At 27.5% G+C, this 23,236-nt stretch overlaps 1 protein-coding gene across 1 annotated transcript in view; it reads left to right on the forward strand.

Moving 5' to 3' along the window:
* LOC129962867 (ankyrin repeat and fibronectin type-III domain-containing protein 1-like) overlaps nucleotides 1–23,236 on the forward strand; it is a 509,915-nt gene that overhangs the window by 403,069 nt on the left and 83,610 nt on the right. The window contains exons 3-6 of the mRNA XM_056076867.1: nucleotides 8,842–8,940; nucleotides 12,838–12,970; nucleotides 16,191–16,298; nucleotides 21,239–21,534. Of these exons, the coding sequence (XP_055932842.1) occupies nucleotides 8,842–8,940; nucleotides 12,838–12,970; nucleotides 16,191–16,298; nucleotides 21,239–21,534 (636 nt within the window). The remainder of the gene's footprint in view (nucleotides 1–8,841; nucleotides 8,941–12,837; nucleotides 12,971–16,190; nucleotides 16,299–21,238; nucleotides 21,535–23,236) is intronic.

The raw sequence follows: 23,236 nt of genomic DNA on the forward strand, positions 1-23,236 counted from the left end.
ATGGCTACATCCGGACAAAGTTTCTAAAATTCATTCACATTCATACAACTAATAGCAGCTCCAGTATCTAATTCAAATAAACACTTATTCCCTTCAACAAAAATTTCTAATAAAATCTTATCCCTTGCATGTCGTGGTGATTTAACGCTATTAACTGGTACAGTTTCAGAACAAGATTCTATTTGTTTAACTGTTTCGTTACGTTTTGAGCGGCAGATTTTTGCCAAATGCCCGTTCTTTAAGCAATTCCTACACTGAGTGTTCTTGTGCTTACATTCGTGAGCTAAATGTTGAGTACTATCACATCTGTAACATTTCCGAGATTTATCAAACTTCTTTGTAGGTTCAAATTTCTTAAATTTAGAAAAATCTTTTTTGATAGTTTTATCTTGCGAACTATGTAATTTTTTATCGATATCATTTGATTCTGAATTTCACACACATCTCTCTGAGCAGATTCCATTGCGAATGCAATGATCTTAGCTTTTTCGTATGTTAACTTATCCTCTGCCAACAGCTTTTTCTGTATATTTTCGTTTTTGAGACCCATCACCAATTTATCACGAAGCATCGTACTTAAATTGTTCCCAAAGTTACAGTGTATCGACAGTTTTTGCAATTCGGCACAATAATTTGCAATGGACTCACCTTCAAATTGCTTCCTCTTGTAGAAACGAAACCGTTCTGTCATCTCCAGTGGTTTAGGATTCAAATGTTCCGAAAGTAATTTTACGATATCTTGATAAGTCAATTCAGAAGGAATGTTGGGAGTGGCCAGATTCTTTAACAATTTATACGTTGTTGCTCCCATAAGGCTTAAAATAGCAGGGACTTTCATTTTATCTTCGATCCTATTAACAACGAAGTAAGATTCTAAACGCTCCACATAACTGGACCAGTCTTCCACAGACGCATCATAAGATTCAAAACTAATGTTCGAAGATCCCATCCTCGTCGCCAACTCTTTTGTCATGTATGCCAGGTAGACCGAGAGACGATACGATTCGTTTTTACATACACGCAAAGAACATTTATTAGTATTAAGATGCACAGGCACGAACGAGCATAACAACAACTACACCGAACAAGTACAAAACTAAGAACTACGGAACACAAAAAGGTAAGAAAGCAGGCACCCGTCACACAGCCTGGAAGGTTCTTTTATAATCTGGCTGTTGCCAGATACATAACATATATATATATAGAGAGAGAGTGTGTGTGTGTGTGTGAGTGTGTGTGAGAGAGAGATGATTATTTTGGTCATAATTTATAATTAAAAATAATATTATATAACCTTGGAATTAATCTTCTCAAATTCTCCAGCAGATGGCATACGTGTACACTATCAAAATATTCCAAAATTTCGTTAAATTCCAAAAATATCAAAGTAATGTATTTTCATCCAGAAAAATATATAAAATTTGAAACAAACTATGAAGAAGTAAAAAAAAAATGTTTATAAACATGAAACATGTCAAGTCTAAGAATAATACCCAAATGTAACATTAACTCTCCTATGCAAGATTTTTTTAATTTCAAAATTTTTAAAAAAAAAATGTTTTTAGGATCGGGAAATTCGTACATAATAACATAAATATACATAAAAAATTCAATATAGAATTTTTAAAAAGATAAAAAAAATCTATTTAAAAAAGATGGTATTCAAAATTCTGTTTTAAAAATTAAATTCTAAAATATCTTTTTTCTATTCTGAAATCTATTCTAAATTCTATTTTAAGAATTCTAAAAAAAAATATTCTTGTCTAAAAAAATCTTTAATTTATTATTAGCATAAAAAATTTATGTATCAAAGTTAATAATGTGTGCGGTGAGATGTTAATCTAACTAAACAATCTTATTCATTTACTTCGTCGACGCTTTCTTAGTTTACTTGAATTTTGCACGCAACATCTGTACTTTTCAGAACTCAAGACAATTTTTGTGAAAATCTCAAAGAAACTAAATTTTGAAAAGTCTTACTTTCGATATCTTTAAATTTGTTGCCTCTCTTTTCTTATGTCGGATCACTAAATGTAACGAAATCACACTATCAACCATTATAACCTTTAAATATTTATATTTCATATAATTTCCATTGATGTTTTTAAAAGGTTAATATAAGCTCAAGAACGTGCGATAGTAAAAGTTAGGTATCTTCTCTAAACATGTTTAGCATGAATTATACTTTTGAGGCTTCATTATGTATATCTTTCTGAATATTTTAAACGCATTGCGTGTGAAAATTTGTTCCAAAAGATTTATAAGGAGGTGAAAGACATCTTTGTGAGTTAAGATGGGAATTAACCAGAGGAAACCAGATGGGCTGAACGCGTTTGGCAAGGTTCAGCACCGAGAAAAATGGGAAGTGTTTTAGCAATGGCAAGATTTTCCAAGAAATTCGAGAAGTTTTTAAATTTATTATTCAATTTCAGCTTAAATTTTCTTTGAAAATTAATTCGAAACAAAGATACACGCCATCATACATGGATTAAAATAAAATCTTTCTGCTATTTTTAATTAGTATGAATTTGGATTCTGAATAATATGCACGAGAGTGAAGTATGGTTTTAAAATGCTTAAATTAAGGAATGTTTTAAATGTATCCTTAGCTAATACATATAATTCATTATTTTGAATGATGCGGTTAATTTTTACTTGAAATCAATGTTTTTAGTAAAATATATGGAATACATTACATTTCCATATATTTTACTAAATACGAATAAATATAAATTTATATATTATATTATAGTTAAATACATTATCAGCAAGTTTTTCTAATGCATATATTTTTAGATAAAAAAATAAATAATACGTTTAAAAATTATAATTGATTTGAAATATTGCTATATTTTGAAGTAGTATATCAACATTTTATAAAAATAAATATATTATTTAAATTAAATATTTTAATTATTATCTAAGTGATTGTCTATTGATAAGAGAGTCCGAAACTTTGACACATTGTAATATGTTTTCGTTAATTAAGTCAAAATCGTATTCGATTTGATTTGAAACTGTTCCTAGCGTCATCTGGATTCAGTCAATATTCTTAAAAATAAAAAAAAAAGAATTTAGTTTCTATTGATTTGCAAGTTTTATTAGAATTTAAATTTCTAAATTTAGAAAACATTTATTAACTCAACATTATTGAATTATTAAAGTGCTTTCAATTCGTAACACTACTAAAATAATTAAAAGTCATAAGTATTAAAAATTAATTTTAATTGATATAATATTATTATATAACTTAAGAAAACTATTAATTTTATTATTTCATTAATTTTTTTCAAATTATTATAACTTTCGAATACAAAAATAAATAAATAAATAAAAGATTCTTTAAAGGAAAAATATATTTCAGTAAAAAATGAGTTTTAGTATGCTGAAGATATTTTTAAATTATTTATATTTAAACATTCCTTGATTTTAAGCAATTTCGGTAGATTTTTTTTTAAAAATGTATATACAATGATTTTAAATAGAAAAAAAATCCTTCAAGTGAATGATTCAATATTTTTTAGAAAATTTAATGGTTTCACTGATTGTGCAATATTTCATAGAAAATTAAATCGAATGCCTTTTATTTTTGGTTGTGTTCGATAAAAAAAACATTTTAATTTATTTATAAAAATGATAAAAAAAATTATTTTCTTAAATATTTTTTTTAAATGTTTCACAGTAGTGAAGATAAAGAATTCGAATCTGTTTAATTTATATAATATACCTATGTATGATCAGATGAGAACTTCAAGGAAGTATTTAAAATTTACTCACACTTTTTTATTAAAATAGCAAGCAAATCAGCAAATTCCAATGCGGTTTTAAAATAGAGGAATCCAACATTTATTCTTAATTTGGTGTATTTCAGATCAAATTTTTAAAAAAATGCAGGTAAACATATTTATAATATTTGGCAGAACTGTAAACGTATTTGTCTGGTACAAATTTGGCCACACTGTTTGTAAATTTTTCGAATGAAATTAAAAGGGACATGGGCAAATTGAAATTTCCCATGATCAAACATGAAATTTGTTACTCGAGTAGTTAAGATTTAAAGTTGTTTGTCTTGAAGTTACAACAGTCAAACAGTCACAGTTCAAACTCCAACTTCAAAGTGAAACCCATAATTAAATGCTGACATTGAAATGAAAGTGTCTTTATCATGGAATCAAAATTGTTCTCATTAAATTGTTATCTTTAAAATGATATCAAAGATAATGAAGAAAATATCAAATCAACCAAAATCAATTATAAATTTTTCTTTCGTAATAAATGTATTAGAATATAAGCGAAATAATTTAGTTGAAAAAGATTTTCAAAAGTAAAAATTGCATGTTGTCTTCGTTAGCATGCTTGTCTAATCTAATTAATTAAGCTATAATTAAATAACTTAAAGTAAGAAGATTTTTTTTATATTCTTACAATTATATTCCATTCTTTTTAATCACAACATTAATAATTCAAATTAACCAATATATACTTATGATAATCTATAACCAATCTATATTAATAAAACCAAGTGTGTGTATGTTTGTCTGTTTCACTATCATGTCTTATAGAAAGGATATTTTTGCAGAAACGTTTCAATATATATATATATATATATATATATATATATATATATATTTCTTTTTCTGCAGAAAGAAAAAAAAACTTCACGTAAACTTTAAAAAGTTGAAACTATTTCTATATCGTATTCTAATATCGTATTTTTTCATATATTTTCAATCTAATCCTTCTCTCTAATTTAGAATGAAAACTATCAAATTGCTTTTATTTATTGACTTTTAGTTAATTGTTTTTCATATGAGTTTTCAAAGATTTTTTTCCTCCGATTTGTTGAAAGACCTTTCTGCTTCGTTTGACAAATTATCAAATTCAGAATCATAAAAGTCATAGTCCTCTCTCTATTTTTAGTGTATCGTCATCTTTTTTTATTTGTTTTAATTTTTATTGTCTACCATTTATTAGGTGCAAACGAAGAAAAATGCACTCCTTCCATTAAATTCACTTTCACTTATTTGCCATCAATTGAATGTTACGGTCCTTATCGATCAGCTGCACGAGGATACATTGCCAGAAGATAATAAATTTATCAGTGACTTAGTTAGTTGAAAAGAAGTATGGATGAGGGGTATGAACCGGAGGAAAAAGCATATTAAAAGTTCTTTCCTTCAATCATTTCCTTACAATAATTCTTAATCTGTTAAACTAAAGAGCGATTAGCATAGAATTGCTGACTACTGTCATGATGTATGTTTTCTTCCAAATAAAACATGTGTGAAGGACAGTTCAGCATATATTCACATAAAACTTTGGGCACGTTTGTAACAATATATACGAAATGGAGTGCAATATATAGTTATATAAGATTTCTACCTAATATCCTCGAGGATCACTTTGAATAAAAGAAAATGGTACTTCCCTTTCCTTTATCATGAATTCATGACTCACGAAAAACTACATGATTGCTTGTTTAATCATTCTTGCATAGAGAAGGCAGACCAAATACAATTAAAGTAACAGCCTCTTTAATAAATCTTGTTATGCAACAGGAAATAAAGTTGTATTATTTATGCAAAACGGGTTTGGAAACATTCTGAAATATATTTTATACATTTAAATTCAAGTTTTTGAACAAATGTTTAAGAAAATGTTATAAATGTGTACAGAAAACAACACTTTTTAAATATATTGTTTTACAATGGGATGCTGCTTTAATAAATATAAAAATAATTTCCAAACCCCAGTGGAATATGAAGAGACATAAAACAATATTTACTCCACTTCAGACTTTACGGCCAAATTAAATCAGAAACAAAGAAAAAAACTACTTCTTATAAAAAGAACCCTACATTCTGGAAGGATTAGACGTTAATAAAAACAAATATTTGCAAAAATAACGATGAATTTTAGTGCAATTAATTTAATATAATATGAATTTGCTAAACATTTTCTCCAATTAATCATATTTATTCCATTTCATTTTATGCCAATGAATTGAATAAAAAATTGAGAAACTCCTTTTCCCCAACTAGAAAATAACCAAATGGGAATAATGCAAATCCTTGCGATTAAATGTTATTAATATTTATTTATATTTATTTCTTTTCAATTATTATCATCGAATTAAATGAGGAAAGGAAAAAATTCCATTCTGTATCAAAAAAATCTAAATTCAAGAAATGCAGATTCTTGTAAAGAAAGAAATATATTTCAGTAAATTTTATTGAATATAAAACTAAGTTGGAAGAATTTTCTCCCATTTGTAATTTGTATTTCATTTTAGTAGTTGCAGTTGAATTAAATTAGAAAAAGAATGGACTATACCACGCCCATCCTTCCAAAATAAAAAGACTGGACATCAATAAAAGCAAATCCTTGCGAGGAAAGTAATACATTTCAGTAAACACAAGGAAGTCCATACTATGTGGCATTTGAACAGCTAAAAGTTATGAGAATTCTTGGCTTAACTGTAGACCGTGATGGGTATCAGATTCAGCAAATATTTATTTCGTGTGGAAAACTCTGAATGGGCTCCCGTCGGATCAGACTGAATGTATTCACGCCTATGAATTCTACATTTCTAACGCCTGCAGTCAACGGACCTACTCTTCTTTTTTTCCTACTTTTGTTGGTTATTTATATGCCCCTGGCTTTGCATTTTTCAAGAAAACTTTACCCTAGGAGTATTCCGGTATATTCGGACGTTTGTTAAATTCTTATTCGTGAAATAGTGGCATCGGACCATGCCGCTATGGATTTTAGAAAAAAAAATGTAACATTTTATTTGAGAAGATAGTCTGTATATGCATAATTATGTACATCCAGTTGATAGGAAGTTCTATAAATGGGAGTATATATTTGTTTTTGGTTATTTTCAGCTCTGTGTGATGTCTTTAAATCAACGTTTGTAATTGTGAATTATTCGTTTATCTATAATTAGTATATATATTTTTTATTACAAAAGCAATTTTTCCATTTATATTAATAAGTCAAGTTTTTCGATTGTCGATCTGAGTACAATTACCGATTTTTTGGTATATAATCAGAAAATGACCCCTTTTGTTATACACTATTACTTTGAATCAATTTCAAAGTAAAAGTATCTAGCATACATTTCAAATAGCATTCAGGGATTTTTCAAGATAATTCTAATGAATTATGCGATTATCGGTACATGCATTGGTAACTAGTAAAAAAATGATTCAGTTTCAAGCTGAGAAATCATATCTTAATTGTTGGCTCCACTTTGAGACCATTCATCTTTTTAGGGCACTTATTGAAAAAAAACATATATATTTAAAATTATATAAGTATAGCTTATTTGTTTACTAATGTTTATTTTTTTAATAAATGTTTATTTCTTGTGTGATGCTCTGAATATTCCATCTTCACACACCGAATATATGTCGTCTTTCATATTACTTTACATTTTAATTCTTTATTGCTCCAAATATTTATTTTGAAAATTTCTTTTTCGTTAGATATTTTTATGCCCTTACTTTGAATTCTTCAAGCAAAATGGCTTTCTAGAAATTTCCTTATTACATTTGTATTTTTTAAAGTGTCCATTTATATTGCTTAGAATTCTACAGAAAGCTGCAGTTTTCTAAAACTGCATATGTATAAGTAGGATGTTGTTCAAGTTACTATAAAATTATAAAAAAAATCTTAAGTAATTATTTTAGTTTACATCTTTTATGGTTTAAAAAAATCAATCTTCTTATTTTAAAGTAGATTTTTTAATCACAAGTCAGTAATCATGCTATTTATATTCACAAGTTATTTTTAACTAATTGTTTATTATTCAGATGAAAACAAATGTAATACATACTAATACTGCAAACCATTGCATCTAAGAGGTTATTTGATTAAGACATGTAGCCCAAATATGTTTTTAAAAATTTCATGCCTGAATGGAACTTTTTTAACTATACATGATGACAAACTAAAAATCACTAGTTCAGTATAATGATTTTATCTCGGTTCATAAACGAAATCGCAACTCTTCGTGAAGATTGTAGTTACTCGCTGAAGTTTAGAAGCATGTGGTATTCATGTATCAAAGGATTCTTTATTGGCTGCTTCTGTTACTGCCTATTTCTTCAAATTGTGTTAAGCTAAGCTATTAACTGAATCCTGGCAAAGATTATATGCAGTGAATCAATAGCCCTGAAACTATTAGGATTAACTTCCAATTTTTTTTTATCATATTTAATGAGAACCTTCATTTTTACTAAAAATGAATATATTACTTTTGTCGCCAAATATTTATTGAAAAAACTTTATGATGTGTTCAGTCTAATTTACCAAATACATTTGCGTTTTTACTTTTAATTTTACTAAAATCTGCAATAAGATTAAAAGGATCTAGGATACAATTTGATTTATTATTCATTTATAGCGATGATTATTGATGCATATTTAAAGAAGCTTGTAAAAAAATTAGAAACGTTTATACAAAAAATTTTAAACGATAATTCCATGCGGCGATTTAAATGAGTGTATATATTTTCTCAAGATAATTTTTCAGTAAAAAAAACAACTCAAAACCATTAAAAAATTCACCAAATAGAATTTGTATAATGGCAAAGATGTTGATAATCTATATAAACATTGAAAAAATCCCTATAAACATGAATAAAAATAATCACTATAAAAACTGATAAAAAATAAATACTATGTAGTTCACTAAGAATAATCAGAACATCAATTACTTCTTATCTTTCGCTCAGTTAATATCAAAAGAATGGTATATTTAGCTTTTAGAATGTCAAAGTAACATAACTTTTGCTTACAAAAATTATTTCTCTCATACAAAACTTCAATTTTCAGATGTCGATGCCGATGGTCAGGGATGCTCAGACTTCAAAACCCGCAGGCACTTTTCTGGTTCAGCCACCGTCAAAACGAAGGCAGCTCAAGAAAGAGAAAGTAAGATTAAAATACCAATGCTTCAATATTTTTATTTTCATTTTCTAATGCTTAACTATCATTTTTTTTTTTTTTGTAAGGAACTTTGGAATACAAAATATTAGATTTGTCTTCCAATATATACAGAAACCAACCAATTGAAGCTAAATTAAATCTCTCTATGGTTTTGAACAGAAGAGTAAAGTTTTAATATTCATACAAGTTGTATTATCAGTATAATGAACAAGCACTGGAAACAAGCTATTTAATTTATAATATATTGCTTTAAATTATAAATTTTTTATTGAAAGGACATGCTGCCACTTTTTATTAATACATAAAATAAGTATTTTTAAATACATTTTTATTATTTAAACTTATATGATTTTTCAGTTGCATTATACAATAAGAGCTGTAATCATTTTAATAATCAAAATTCAATTTTCTATTTATACCATTTATTCTTTATAAAATTACTATCAATAATATTACAAGCTGAAAATTATACATATAATCTTATGCAAAGCAATTATATATTTACATATTATTATACATGTTAAAAATATCAAAATTACGTTCTGTATTATAAATTGAATTTTTCATCATTTTTATGAGCTTCAAACACTTATCAAACATTATGAATTTATATGAATACATTTACTTATCAATTTGAATTTATATGTTTTATGTCACTTTGTATTTCCGTTTACATATTTCAGCGCCCTTTCAGCGACCAAATTAAAAATAAATTATAAATAACAAGTAGTTTCAAGTAGCAACTCATGTAGATGGAATATCAATTTCTCTACCTTACAACAGGCAATCGACAGTAAAAAATAATTTATTTTTAAACGAATTATTTTTATTCAATTGCCTCCAATATTATCGCTGAATTGTTTATATAATTAGTTTCGATGTAAATTATTACCATTAAAACGGATAGGAATATTTATCCATACATAAATTCCATCTTGTATTATATTATTTTAAATTTTTAAAATGATAAATTTCGAGTGACTCGTTGTAAGAAGAATTTCTTTAAGAAAATAACAAGATATTTGTAATCTGATGTTATCTTATATATTTAAATGACGTATGAAACAAATGAATAAATGATTTGATATAATTATTCATTTATCAATAATTCATTCTTTAAATTTTTGTTGATTAATTTAGAAATATATTTTGGTGAAACATCTTACTATTAAAAATGATTTAGTACTCTATTTATTATAAAAGGAAATTCCATGATAAAAAATTTTTTTATAAAATTACATCAAAGCTTATGATGAACTTCGTTTGATAGAAATATTCTTTCTAAAGGAGAGTTCATAAAGATGAAGAAATTTATCTGTCAGATGCAACCACTAAAACAAATAGTCTTCTTCTGGCAGTTGACATAGATTTAGAAGTCTAGACATTGTTTAACAAGGCTTTCTCCTGATGTAGATATCTTTCTTGAACAAATTGGATTAAGCCTGGCAACTCAGAATATAAGGAACATAATCTAAGTTAAGAAACTGAAGGTTGGATCAACATTTTGTCTGGAATTTATTTAAAAAATCTATTTCAAATAAATATTTAATAATATATCGCTGTTTTGACCTGTTGCTTCTAACTTTTTAATTTATGTATCTATTCAGTGGTCGAATAATCCTATTCCAGCCTCTCAACTTATTAGTATTTTATATCAGACTTTATTATAAAATAAAAGTTTAATCATTTAAGGGCAAGGATCCATCAGAAAAATAAAAGATATAATATAAAAAAATTAAATAAAGAAAAACTAGTTTAAAAACTAGCACAGCAAAAAAGAAAGAATATTTATCTGGCTTCAGCAGTGAAATTTCACTTTTTATTGTTACAATTTTAAAGAAATAGCAAAAACCACATTTTAGTACATCTAATTCCTAAAAAAAGTATCAGTTTAGTTAATTTTGATTTTTAAAATTAGAATAATTCTGCAACTGATGATAAAATACATGACTCATAGAGACCAACTTTGTAAGAGAGAAAAAATTGGAGGCAGTTGCACATCCCTGATGCCACAATTATTATAATGCTTTAATTTTTATCTTTTAACTTGTATTTTAAGCAAAAGCTCCTTTTAATGGAAACTAAATGTACTTAATCAAGCATTTCCCATCACAGAAATAAAGCCAATAACCGTTAACATTATAATGATAGAGTTTAACCTTATTTATGCGAAACACTCTCTTATAATGTCACATGAGACGTTAGATGGATGTATGTTACCTAACAAGTTCAATTGTACATATCGACATTTTATTTTTCGAATAAATACAAAATACAGAAACATATAAGTGTTTCAAAGGGTGTGACATTATATGGAATTCTCTCGAAGAATCTCCTGATCTCATTCCCAAATAATGATGCGAACATAATTCTTGCTTTTTCCAGGACTTCCATTTCTCTCATCATATCAACAAATCATTGCAAGTTTATCAAAGGTTCAGGAATAACTGAATGGCGTACATTTGATGTCCATTAAAAATATTTGTAAATCTCTTTCCAACGGTAAGACTAATATGGAAGGATCCGATATTACACATTTGTAGCATTTTCAAATAAATTGAATTTTAGAATCAGTTTCACATTTGTTGGGAAAAAAGACTAAGACATCAGATAGTAAAATATAGATAACTTATACTTTTAATTTTAACGTGCTACAGATAAGTCAAGGAAACTGATTTCTTTGAAATAAGATTTTCATAATTAAAGGATTATTGTTATTCAAATACAAGTTTTCAGTATTTATGTTTATTCTAAATTCATCACTAATTTTTTTCAACAAGAGAATAAAAATTGTTTCTTCAAAATGCAATAATTATTCAGTTATTTTGAAACTATTTTGTGAACTAATTAAAGCCAATAATGAAAACGGAAAAGTTCAATTACACAAAATAATTCTTCTTCAGTCGCAGGTAGACACATATTGTGCCAGAAAAGTTTTTGTAACTTGAAAAATACTGCTGCGGTATTGGGTGCTGATGGTGATTGAATTGAACTCTATAAATGATTAAACCTTTTGTTTAAATGGTAGAAGAATGAAGCCATTATAATAATAGTCTTCACAGTAATATTTTAGGAACACAGCAAAGTTCTTATTGAGAAAAATATGTTCACCCTCAATATAAATTTTCATACTTGGCTTTTCATTGCTTCATTTGTACACATAGAAAATTCATGGACTTATATCTTTATTTATCTTTACTTCTAGCTTCTAGCTTTATTTTAGAAGCTTCTTTAATATTATTATGGATAGAATAATTTAATTATTTATGTTTCAACCGAATGAACTGTTTCAAGAGATATTCTTCTTAAACATTTGCTTTTATTATATGTTGTTATAAAATCTAAGGTTTAAATGGACTGCATTAACTGTTGAAAAAAATTCGTTTTACAAAAGCGAGGAATATATTGCACAAGGGATCATGTTTCATCTTAAAGGAGGTAAGACAGTAATTTTTAGAGTTATTTTTATTTCAAAAGTTCTTTATTTAATTCGTTTCGTTTACCCACGTAGTCTGTTCATTTCTGTAGCATTAGCATATTATATCAGTGGTATATAAAAATAAGATATCCCATATCTAAAGTATAAATCGTAGGAATATCTGTAAGAATAAACAACACATGCAGATACGTACTTGCAGAATGTATTTTTTCCGGAAAAAGACAAAGAACTCCTTAGAAACAAAAATGTGAAATTTTTTCTTGAAATATTATAAAGAATTCATTTCGTAAAAATAAATACCAATACTCAGTTTTGATTATGTAGAATAGATTTAAAATAATCTTAACTTTTTGTAAAAATTCTTAAATAAAAATTTGAAGCATGGAATTTGATTTAAAAATTAAGTTAAAAGAATGTTGTAATAGTTATACTTTCATCCACAGGATTGTACTTGGATCCTGATTTCGAACCAGTTAAGTCACCCCTCGGCTCTCCGAGGGCGAGCGTCACTTCCGTTACGTCATGTACTTCTACTATATCAACGCAATCCGGCGGGAAAGATTCTTCTAAACAAAGGTAAGAACATCTATTACCATGATAATCTTTAATTGGGACAGTAGCATGATCGGACATCATTTAAAGTCCAAGCCAAAGAGATCACTAACTCCGAATGATTAACACATACAAAATTCTTGAAAAATAATATAATTCCAAAATATTCAAGGAAAACAAAAGAAGATACTTGCTGGCCAGGATCATTCGTATTATTCATTCGTCACAATTAGAAACAGAAAATTCGATACGATGTAGAGGGTTGAAAGATATTTATATGTATCGGATTTTTTTATACTTAATAAAAAAATCAAGATTATGTATTATCCAGTTGGATAAACCATTTATATAAATAATGCTTGATGAAATATTCGCAGCAGTATTTGACTTGTCTTAAAACTCGAAGTATTTGCAGAATTTCGTAGGCTTATAATAATTTCACTTCTGGCTGGTTTCATTCTCATTATCCTCATTCTGAATGAGGATAATGAGATTCTATGAAATGCAAATTGTGTGAAATGCAAATTTTTCCTATTGCAGTTTTTTCAGTTTTCGTGCATTTGTGTCACCGTTGAACCAATCCTCATAAACTATTTGAAAGTCCTGCTGTTTTTTAAGGAATCAGGCTGATCCTTTTGATTGGTCCTAATAAAGCCATCATACAGAACCGCCTAGTCATCGAAATTGATTACTACAACCGATTTGTTGATCACTAGAACCGGCGTTTTTTGCATGTATTTAGATCCCTGTTCCTCACCATTCTGATCCATTCAACCGATTGATCGTTACATCCGTGATCACTTTGAGAAGTATCTTTTGTATTTAAAATGATTTGAAATGCGACATGCTTCTCCTGATATGAAATGTGACATGTATGACGCTAACATCTTTCGAAACTCTCTTTTGTCTTTGGCCAACATTGATACGTATTTAGTTCTAAGATTAAACGTGTTCACAAAAGACTTTTCAACATTCAGATTTATTTCCCAATGAAATTTAATCTAGATACTTTTACTCACTAGCTTTGAAACATTCTATTGAAAGAAATTAGTCAACAATTTTTAAGTTTAAAAAATACTTTTTCAATGATACTAATTTTTCTCTCGTGCAGTTCATTTTGCTAATTTTAATGCATTTTAAAATATGTTTAACTATCTTTAAAACGGTATTTTTCATCGTAACAGTTACTGAGATTATATGCATGGCAAGTTTAAGCTATATTAGACTTTCGTGTGAGTTATTGTAATGGAAGTAAATTTTAAAAATTCTTATAAATACCTTTTAAGTATGTGTATTTTTAAATGATATAAAGATAGATGTGCCTAAAACATCAGGCTATGACTTTTTGAGAATATTAATTCGAGTCATATTTAAATTTGTTTGAAAACGTTTATCATTAGCACGATAAATGATTAACGTTAATCATTAGCACGATAAATGATTAACGTTAGTCATTAGCACGATTTCGTTCAAATTCTAATCGCTTTTCTACAGATTATTATTTATTTTTTTAAATATTTTAAGCATATAATACTGAAATCGTATTTTTCTACTGATCAGAAATATTTCTGATTTTTTTTTTATTTAAGTAATATTTATGACAATTAGATGCTAACTAACAATTAATAGATTAATAATAAATAAATTTTTATCCTATATAATTAGCGTCTCCTGGTAATGAAGTTGAGACAAATCTTCATAGGATTCCATAGCAACAAAGATAAAAGAAAAATCTGAAATACATTACAGAATGAAAAAAAAAAATCTTTAATGCATAATCTAAAAATGGAAATAAAAATTGTATAAGTATCAGATGTTGGAAATAAAACCATAAGTAACAACAAATCTCATGAAATAAAAATTTGTTTATTATAGATTAAAAAATGAAATATATTAAAAATGTGAGTTATTATTTATTTAATATGTTTTTATCAGTGCCTTTTATCTTAATGATATTCAATCCCCAATTTCTTATTTAAAAAAATTCTGATTTTAATTAAAGAAATAAAACCATGATTTAAATGCGTAGTGCTAATAATTATTTTTCTTAATTTAAATTAGCAAAATAAAAAATCTAGAGTATATTCGGATTGGAAATGTTTGAATATTTTCTTAAAATGACGTTAATTATCTGTTAATACCGTGACTAATAAAAACGAAAATTCTAGATTAGCAGAAATAAATATATCCCAAATTGAATTTCCTATTAATTTTTGGCCATTTCTTTTATTTGCTTAATAATATTGATCTTAAGCAACAGTTTAAAACTATTATTCTAAAAAATCTCACATTCAATTTCACATTTTAAAATTCATAATGTTATTTATTCAATGAAGCCATTTTATATTCATTGTTATTTTTTATTGGTCAAATTAACTCAAAATCTTTTTAATCACACTGATTTTATCTAAAATAGCCAAGACACAAGACAATTAATTCTGTTATTTTTACAAAACGTGCTTAAGGGAAAAAGCATAAATGACAAAAAATGCATATTAGTTATAATAATTTATATTAATAATTATAATTATCTATCATTTACTTATTTCAGACAAAACCGGGCAAATCATTGAAATATCTTAAGCAATACAACATAATGATTCTAAAATGTGATATGAAATTTGATAATAATGATGCCGGATGTAAAACCAGTATCTGATTCATTTATTAATATTGTTCCGGCTTTCGGCGAAATACACAACTTCAATGGAAATTTCTTCATAAGCCTTATGCAAATAAACTGTAATCGGTAGCATAAAAAATCAAATCTTAAAACAGAAAATAGATTGTAACAATTCTTTAGATATTTCGAACAATAATTAATAACTCCAGCCAGGGCAAAATATAAAACCAAAGTCCCCTGCTTTATTTAAAAAATAGATTTTAGAAACGCATCTTAACAAATAAAAACTTACTTACATATTTAAGCAGATAATTTTACGAAAATGTTTGTTAATTTCAATGTGCTAAATAGAAAAGTAAATTTTAAAATGTTAAAATGAGTAATAATTGATAAAATGAATTTTAATGTCTGGCATATGAAATGTTACAAGAATATCAATACCATTAATAATTCCTTAAAATATTTATTAATTTTTGACAGTATTCATTTACTTTTGTAACTTGATACGTTCATATTTATTTTTTTCATAAACCAAAAGATGAACTTTAAATAATAACATAAATTCAATTTAATATAATTTTTCTCCTTTATCCTTTTCTAATTGTCAATTATTTTTAACAGGTATGAAATTACGAAAGCCGGATTAGCGAAATTTGCAAAACGTTTAACATCTAAAGACAAGTCATCAAATAAAGCTATTCATCAATTTCCATCGACTATTCCAAACATGTAAGTACTAGTTTTGCAAGTTCTCTTTTCCAACTACATTTTTTCAGATTTGTAATATTTAAATGCAAAACTGCCCTTATTATTTTAATGGAAGAAATTCATATTAAGTAATGTTCACAGGGTTTTTGAACTGAAGTAATTTTAGTTGCTGGAAATTTACGTGAGAAGTATCATTGCCATTTATATACTCGAAATCCAACGTATATTTTGAATTTACGTCATAAAATAGCAAAAGATAATAAGGTACAATAAAATGTTAAATACTAGTCATGATTATCATTGACAATTATGGTAATAGGATGATTATTGTCCAATTGATGATGATCTTGTTTAGATAAAATCAAGGCAATTGTGATTTGAGCAGCACAAACAATGATTTCATTAAAACGCATCTATCTAAAAATTATTTTGGAAAAATTCATTAACTGTGATACATTTTAAAAATTCGAAAAACATGCTAGCAAAAAATAAATAGCACGTACTTCGATTAAAGTCATTTTATTGATAAACCATTACATTCATAAGTTATTAGCGATATGACTCCTAAATGCTATTGCTTTTAAGAAATTTAAATTGGTATTATTTGAATGCCATTACGTCATATTATTATTTATTCACTCCAAAAATAGTGTCTTCAAGCGAAATCGAAGATTATTTGTGTCATAAATTATTTTGAGATAGAATATAAGAATAACATATCAACTTTTAAACTTTGCTTTCACAAATAAGCAACAAATATTCTAATTTAAAATGAACTATTTCAAGCATGGACCATTTTTAAACTATCGAACTACATCAATATTTTACTAAGACTTTAAAAGCTTAGAATTTTCCGAAGAATGTTTTTCCATCGGATATCCAAACAATTTACACAGAAAACGTTTTCGCAAAGTTCGTAGAGTATTTCTTTTTTCACTTTTTTTTATTATGTTTTCGTTATAGTAACGCATTTTCTGTTTTTCTTTCCTTGTTTTTTGCTATGATAAATTATTTTAAAATTCACTTGGATATGTGAAGCAGATGTGTATGTTAAAATGCTCTAAGTTAAACGGTAAACTTAAGTGTGAATTTTATGACCCATTGCACTTTTCTAGAATCTCAGATAGATTCAAATAAAGTTTTAGTTTATTCTTTACTATATACGCTTACCTTTTTTCGTATGTTTTAAACTTTTGTTAATCTTTCGACCTTTCAAGGGTTTTGATTCTTTTTCATTGCAATTGCACTCATTGTTATACATCTAAATAAGGTTTTGAGCACAAAAATTAAATATTATTAAGAAAATCAGACGATATGAACACGGAGAAAAATATCAGACACATTATATAATGGGAAGCGATGCTTTATTTTTCAAATGCTTTGGAAAACAATGGATACAGGTAACAAAAACACAGCCAAGGCATACGCAAAAACAAAAATATTTTCCAGCAGATAGTAGATCAGGAAATAGAAAAGAAATAATAGCACTGTATGCAAAACAACATAAGTTCTCTTACGGAAATTAACACTCCAAAGAGAGGATTAATACTCATGCGAATGCTTCGCCTTTTATTGTCTCCCTACAGAGCATTACTCGTATACAGTAGAGTTCTCAGGAAGAATTTCAAGATCTAGGTCACTAATTGATATATACTCATAATTCTGGAATTTTTTTGAAACCTTCATTTTTATCGCCAAAGCAGCCAAATGTTCTACAAAGACAGATATTACTGACTTGTTAATGCTTAAGAATCCCTGTAAATCTATCTTTTCAACAGTGAGATTAACGGGTAAAGTAGCATTACTATAAAAATATATATCTTTTATAAAATTATAATATTTATCGATACATTATTCAATGCTACACTACATAAGACATTACATAAAATTGTATTTCAGTTAAAAAAAATATTTTTTTTAATATTATTTGAAAAATATTTTATACAAATTATTAATAATCAAGTGTTAGAATCTATATTATCGCTGTCTATAAATCCTTCATCATTAAAAAAAAGTTTAACATTTGAAAAAAAATTATCATTAATAATAATATGTATCATATCAGAGCCTTTAAAACAACAGTCTTTCCAATTAAATTTTATATCAGTTTATTTAATAGAATAAATGAAATATATTGTTTTTCTAAAAGTGAAGTATTTGAATTTTGTGGGTTAATTTTAATTCATATACATCTTATGATCAAGGTTATTGTTAAAAGAGAACATGCATGGAATGAGTAGCGATGCTGAAAAGAAGAAAGACCAGTGGATGCTAATGATCTCAGAATTTATAATTTTAAAAATAATTATCCAATCTAAGAAGATAATAAATCGCTGGTTCAGCATTCAAAGGCTTCTATGCGATTGATCAATCAGATGATTAAATTGAGATGATGATGATGATAATAATAATAATAATAATAAAGATTTAAAGTACAAGTTTACGGTAAGAAACCCGTATAACGTAACGTACGTAAAAAAAAAAGTCACGTGTTATTGTAAATATATTTACAATAGAATCGGGAGTACATAAAATGTACTGACTGAGACATAGCGACCATTCATAAAGTGAGTCACTTTTTAAGTAGCTTTATACAAAAGTCAAAAGTTTACTTGGAGTCATTAAAAGTTCATAATTTTAATCGCAAATAGCTCAGTTATTTTTTAAATAACTCCATGAAACCTTTGTCATATATTTTTATTATGGTATAGCGTACATTTTTCTAACTGGGCTTACTGGCGATCGCCTTTATTTTTTAGTTATTTTTGTAACTTCCCTATATCACCGCTGAGGGCGCTTAACCTGTCTCAATAAATTCAGCATAGCCACTTTGTTGTAAGTACATGTTAAAAGAAGCATTAACAAAGAAAAAAAAAGCACTTAGTGCAAAGTGGGAAATAATCGAGTAAAAAATCCAAGCATATAAAAAAGGAATAAAGTATCTAAAATACAATCTTCGAATGCTTTTAGGAGAAATAAGAAAATGTAGCTTGGAGCAAGGCTTTTACACTTATTTAAATGTTTTTGGTATACATCTGAAAGTGGCCTATTCGAAAGAAAAAATGTAATTGAGTATTCTTGCTCTTTTAAGATGTCATCTCTGTAACAGGAAAAATTATATGTATCAATAAATGTGCAGCATTGTACACTGACGCTGAATGAGAGATGTTTCCTGTTACTGGAATGACATTTTAAGGGAATAATATTTTAATTCCTTTTTCCCTTTTTTTCAACTGTTATTTTATATATATGTAATGAATTTCGAATCTTGTCGGCTAAATGATATGTAACATAATTTAGTTGAAGTAGAATGCAGGTTCGAAGCAGTGAAGAGACTTGGTATTTTTTAAATTTCTTTTTAATATACATTTCGGTAAAGCATATTTATTAACAAGAAAACGCGGCGTGTTACAAAGTAGAAGTAAAAAGAACGAAAAAGGGGACGAACAGATGATCACTAGCCTTATATAACATTGGATTTCTGGCCAGGCGCCAATCCAATACACGTGGTGACCTTTGACACCTTTTCAAGGGCAACCGAAGATATCACTTTCTCTTGATACGTAGTACTGAGGGCGCATTATTTTTACAGAGGAATTAATTAAACCGAAAGTGGAATTGGATCACGGAATAAGAGAATATTTTAGAATGAAGTTACTATGGGCTAAATTAAGATAAAATCTTGGAAATTAATTTGGATTAAATTAACAGTTTCAAATATCATTACACACACACACACACACACACACACACACACACACACACACACACACACACACACACACACACACACACACACACACACACACACACACACGCACACACACACACACACTTACGCACACACACACACACACACACACACACACACACACACACACACACACACACATATATATATATATATATATATATATATATATATATATATAATATACAGGCAATGTACATTTACAATTGGAAAATGTAATATTAATGTGGGGCATAATACAACACGAGCCTATATTCGAGTTCGTATTTCTATGCTCATGTTTCTTTAGAAATATTTTTCAATGATGGAACATGAATATTATAAATACAGATTTACGTATAGTACTCGTCAAGTGAAAGATGTATTCGATTAAATTTAACTAAATATGTATTGAAATCTCACAGTGGCATATAAATGAGAAAAAAATGAATAAGCTACTAGGTGCGAAGTTCAACTAATCTCTCTTATTTCAGATGTAATTAGGTAGTAAACAACCCTCTAATCCCTTTATTTTACTATAAAATAATCTGAATTTAACTCAATCTTTTGAATATCAAAACCCTCCTATCCCAAGTTTGAAACCCTTGTCAAAACACTGGGGCTTCTATAAATTCGTACAAAATCAGAGGGAAGACATATATTCTTTGTCATATAAGCATATATTTATGCTCTTGAGCAAAAATTGTTAATCTATCTTCATTCAGTTAGCACTGATTTTTTTAAAACAAATTCCTCATCAAAAAGAGCGTGTCAAATCAATCTATTATAACTGGGCTCGTGAGTCACAACTGTGTTATGAGATTTGATTATCTTAAACAGAATATAATTTATGGCAATGCAAATAATGACATTTTCGATAGATGTTTTTCACTTCCAGGTGCAGAAGAGAGGACATGTTTTATTTGAAAACCAACGTCTTCTCTTCTGGATAGATACGCTTATTGTACTGTCATTTATTGGAAGAAACGAAAGTCTCTGAAAGTAGCAAAGAGTTAGAAATGCCAGCTCTACAATTTCTTTTCGATGCCTATTTTCCCCCTTGATAATACAGTTGGATGCACGTCTATATGTCACTAGTAAAACGTATCTCTGAATTTGTATTAAAACTATTTTCCATCACATCGAATTCCGCATTTTTATTATATCTTGATTAACTAAATAATTTATATTGCCAATGAGTTTATAATGAATATATTTCCATTTCTTTCAGAGAAGTAACACCGCTTCGTCGTTCAGGTAGCGTGGACAGTCTTTTAGAAACTAACTTGTACTCCATCGATGCATCAGACATATCGAATTGCAGTTCGATGGCGTGCTTGGCACCTTCCTGCTCCTCTAACAACCTTTCACCTTCGAACCTATCTCCCACCAACAGCCTAACCGTCCCCACAGACGGCAGAACTATCCCTACCTCCCCTAGTGTGCCTGCCAAGCTCGAGGCACACCGGCGCGGCGATATACCATCGTCCCCCAGTGTGCCCAACAAGTTGACCAAGGGGCTGTCAGGTAAGCTATCAAAATGTGGTATATAATCACTTTATTATAGAAGTTTTCGCCCTGTACTGAATATAGAAACCGATGATTTGAATTTGTGGCATGTAAAAAAAAATTGTCATGCCGATAGTAGAAGACCGCGATACCAAGTTTATTTTACGAATTCAAGTCGGAATTAGGAAATGGTGAAACAGATCAGTTTTGCGAAATATGTGCTAAATTGATTATGAATACAGTATTCTTGTCTCAGACATTATAGAGAAAAAAGTGAAAAAGGAACTATTGTCATGTAAAAACAAATTCTTGATATTATTTGTTTCAGAATATGGGTAAAAGACTAATGCAAAAGAGTTCTAAATTGAGTAAAAGACAGAGAAAGGGGAACATACCTTCAAATTAACATTATTATATATTTGCAATGAATTTAAAACTGCAAATAATAATTGGCATAGCCATTCAAAATCTATACTTAATAAAGGCTACAAGTTCTAGAGGTAATTTTTTTATCAGATGTTAATTTGTCGCTTAATTTATAGTTCAACTTCCGTTTTTTCTTCACTGCTTTAAGTTCATATCACAGTATTTTAACCAATTCATATTTTTCAAATTCTTGTCCGTATATCTAGATAACGACAAGTTTAATTCTAATTACCCTCTCCATTTATTTTGATTTTTATAAAATAGCAGAAAAGAAACTGGGCAATAACACTTTTATTTTAAAAACTCGAAATTTTTATCCTTGAAGTTTTGACAGGGCATTGATGGATAACATTGAATCAGCCAAGATGACATATTGCGTTTATTTAAAAATATTTAAAAAAGAACATTCATTTGTTATTATTATTATTTAGATGAAAACCAAATATCAGTCTTTATTTACAATCATTTACAAAGTTATAGAATGTGAGATACTGAAATGATAGAATCTTTGCTATAAAACTTGCAAAAATTTATAAATTTTCTAATGAATTTTCTACCATTTTGTTTTTTTACATTCGTTCTTTAACTTTTTTTAGTGTAGGCTGTTTTCTTGCTGGATTCCATGACACCAATTAGAGAAAGTATACGATATGTAGTAACTATAAGCACGCCTATGAATTCAAATGTAAAAAGATTTATGAAGAATTATTTACTGTCTATCAAAGAAAAATTTAGTTAATTACATTAACTGGAAAATCACAAAAAATTACTTAAAATTTTTCTATGTCATTTTATTGAAAATATTAAAGAATCTAACAAAAATATGGATCCATAACACTGTTCAACACTGATTTTACAGCAAATGATATTCTGTCAACTTTGAGTATAAATTAGATGTGCATATACCAAAGACGAAATTATACTTGTAACAATAGCTCTATTTTTGCGAGTTGAAATGAGAATTATATTTCAGTACAATTATGTAGGCAGCATTCAAATTGCATTGAAATTTTTTTAATTTCAAAAATAATGTAATAAGATTAAATCAATGCAAAAAAATGTTAATTCTAAATATTAATCAATATATGCATCAGAATATTTAAACGCATGTAAGTAGGAGTTAAAGAAAACAATTAAAAAAATATCAATGGAATAAAGAAATAATGTTCAACAATTTTTTTTAAAATATTAATGTAATCTTGAACAGAAGGCTTCATTTGCATATAAAAAGAAATCGAATAAAAAGGACTTTCCCACAAAATAACTAAACCAATTAATTCAGTTTCAATTTATT

This window comes from Argiope bruennichi, chromosome 3 (assembly GCF_947563725.1).
Source record: "Argiope bruennichi chromosome 3, qqArgBrue1.1, whole genome shotgun sequence".
Lineage (NCBI taxonomy): Eukaryota > Metazoa > Arthropoda > Arachnida > Araneae > Araneidae > Argiope > Argiope bruennichi.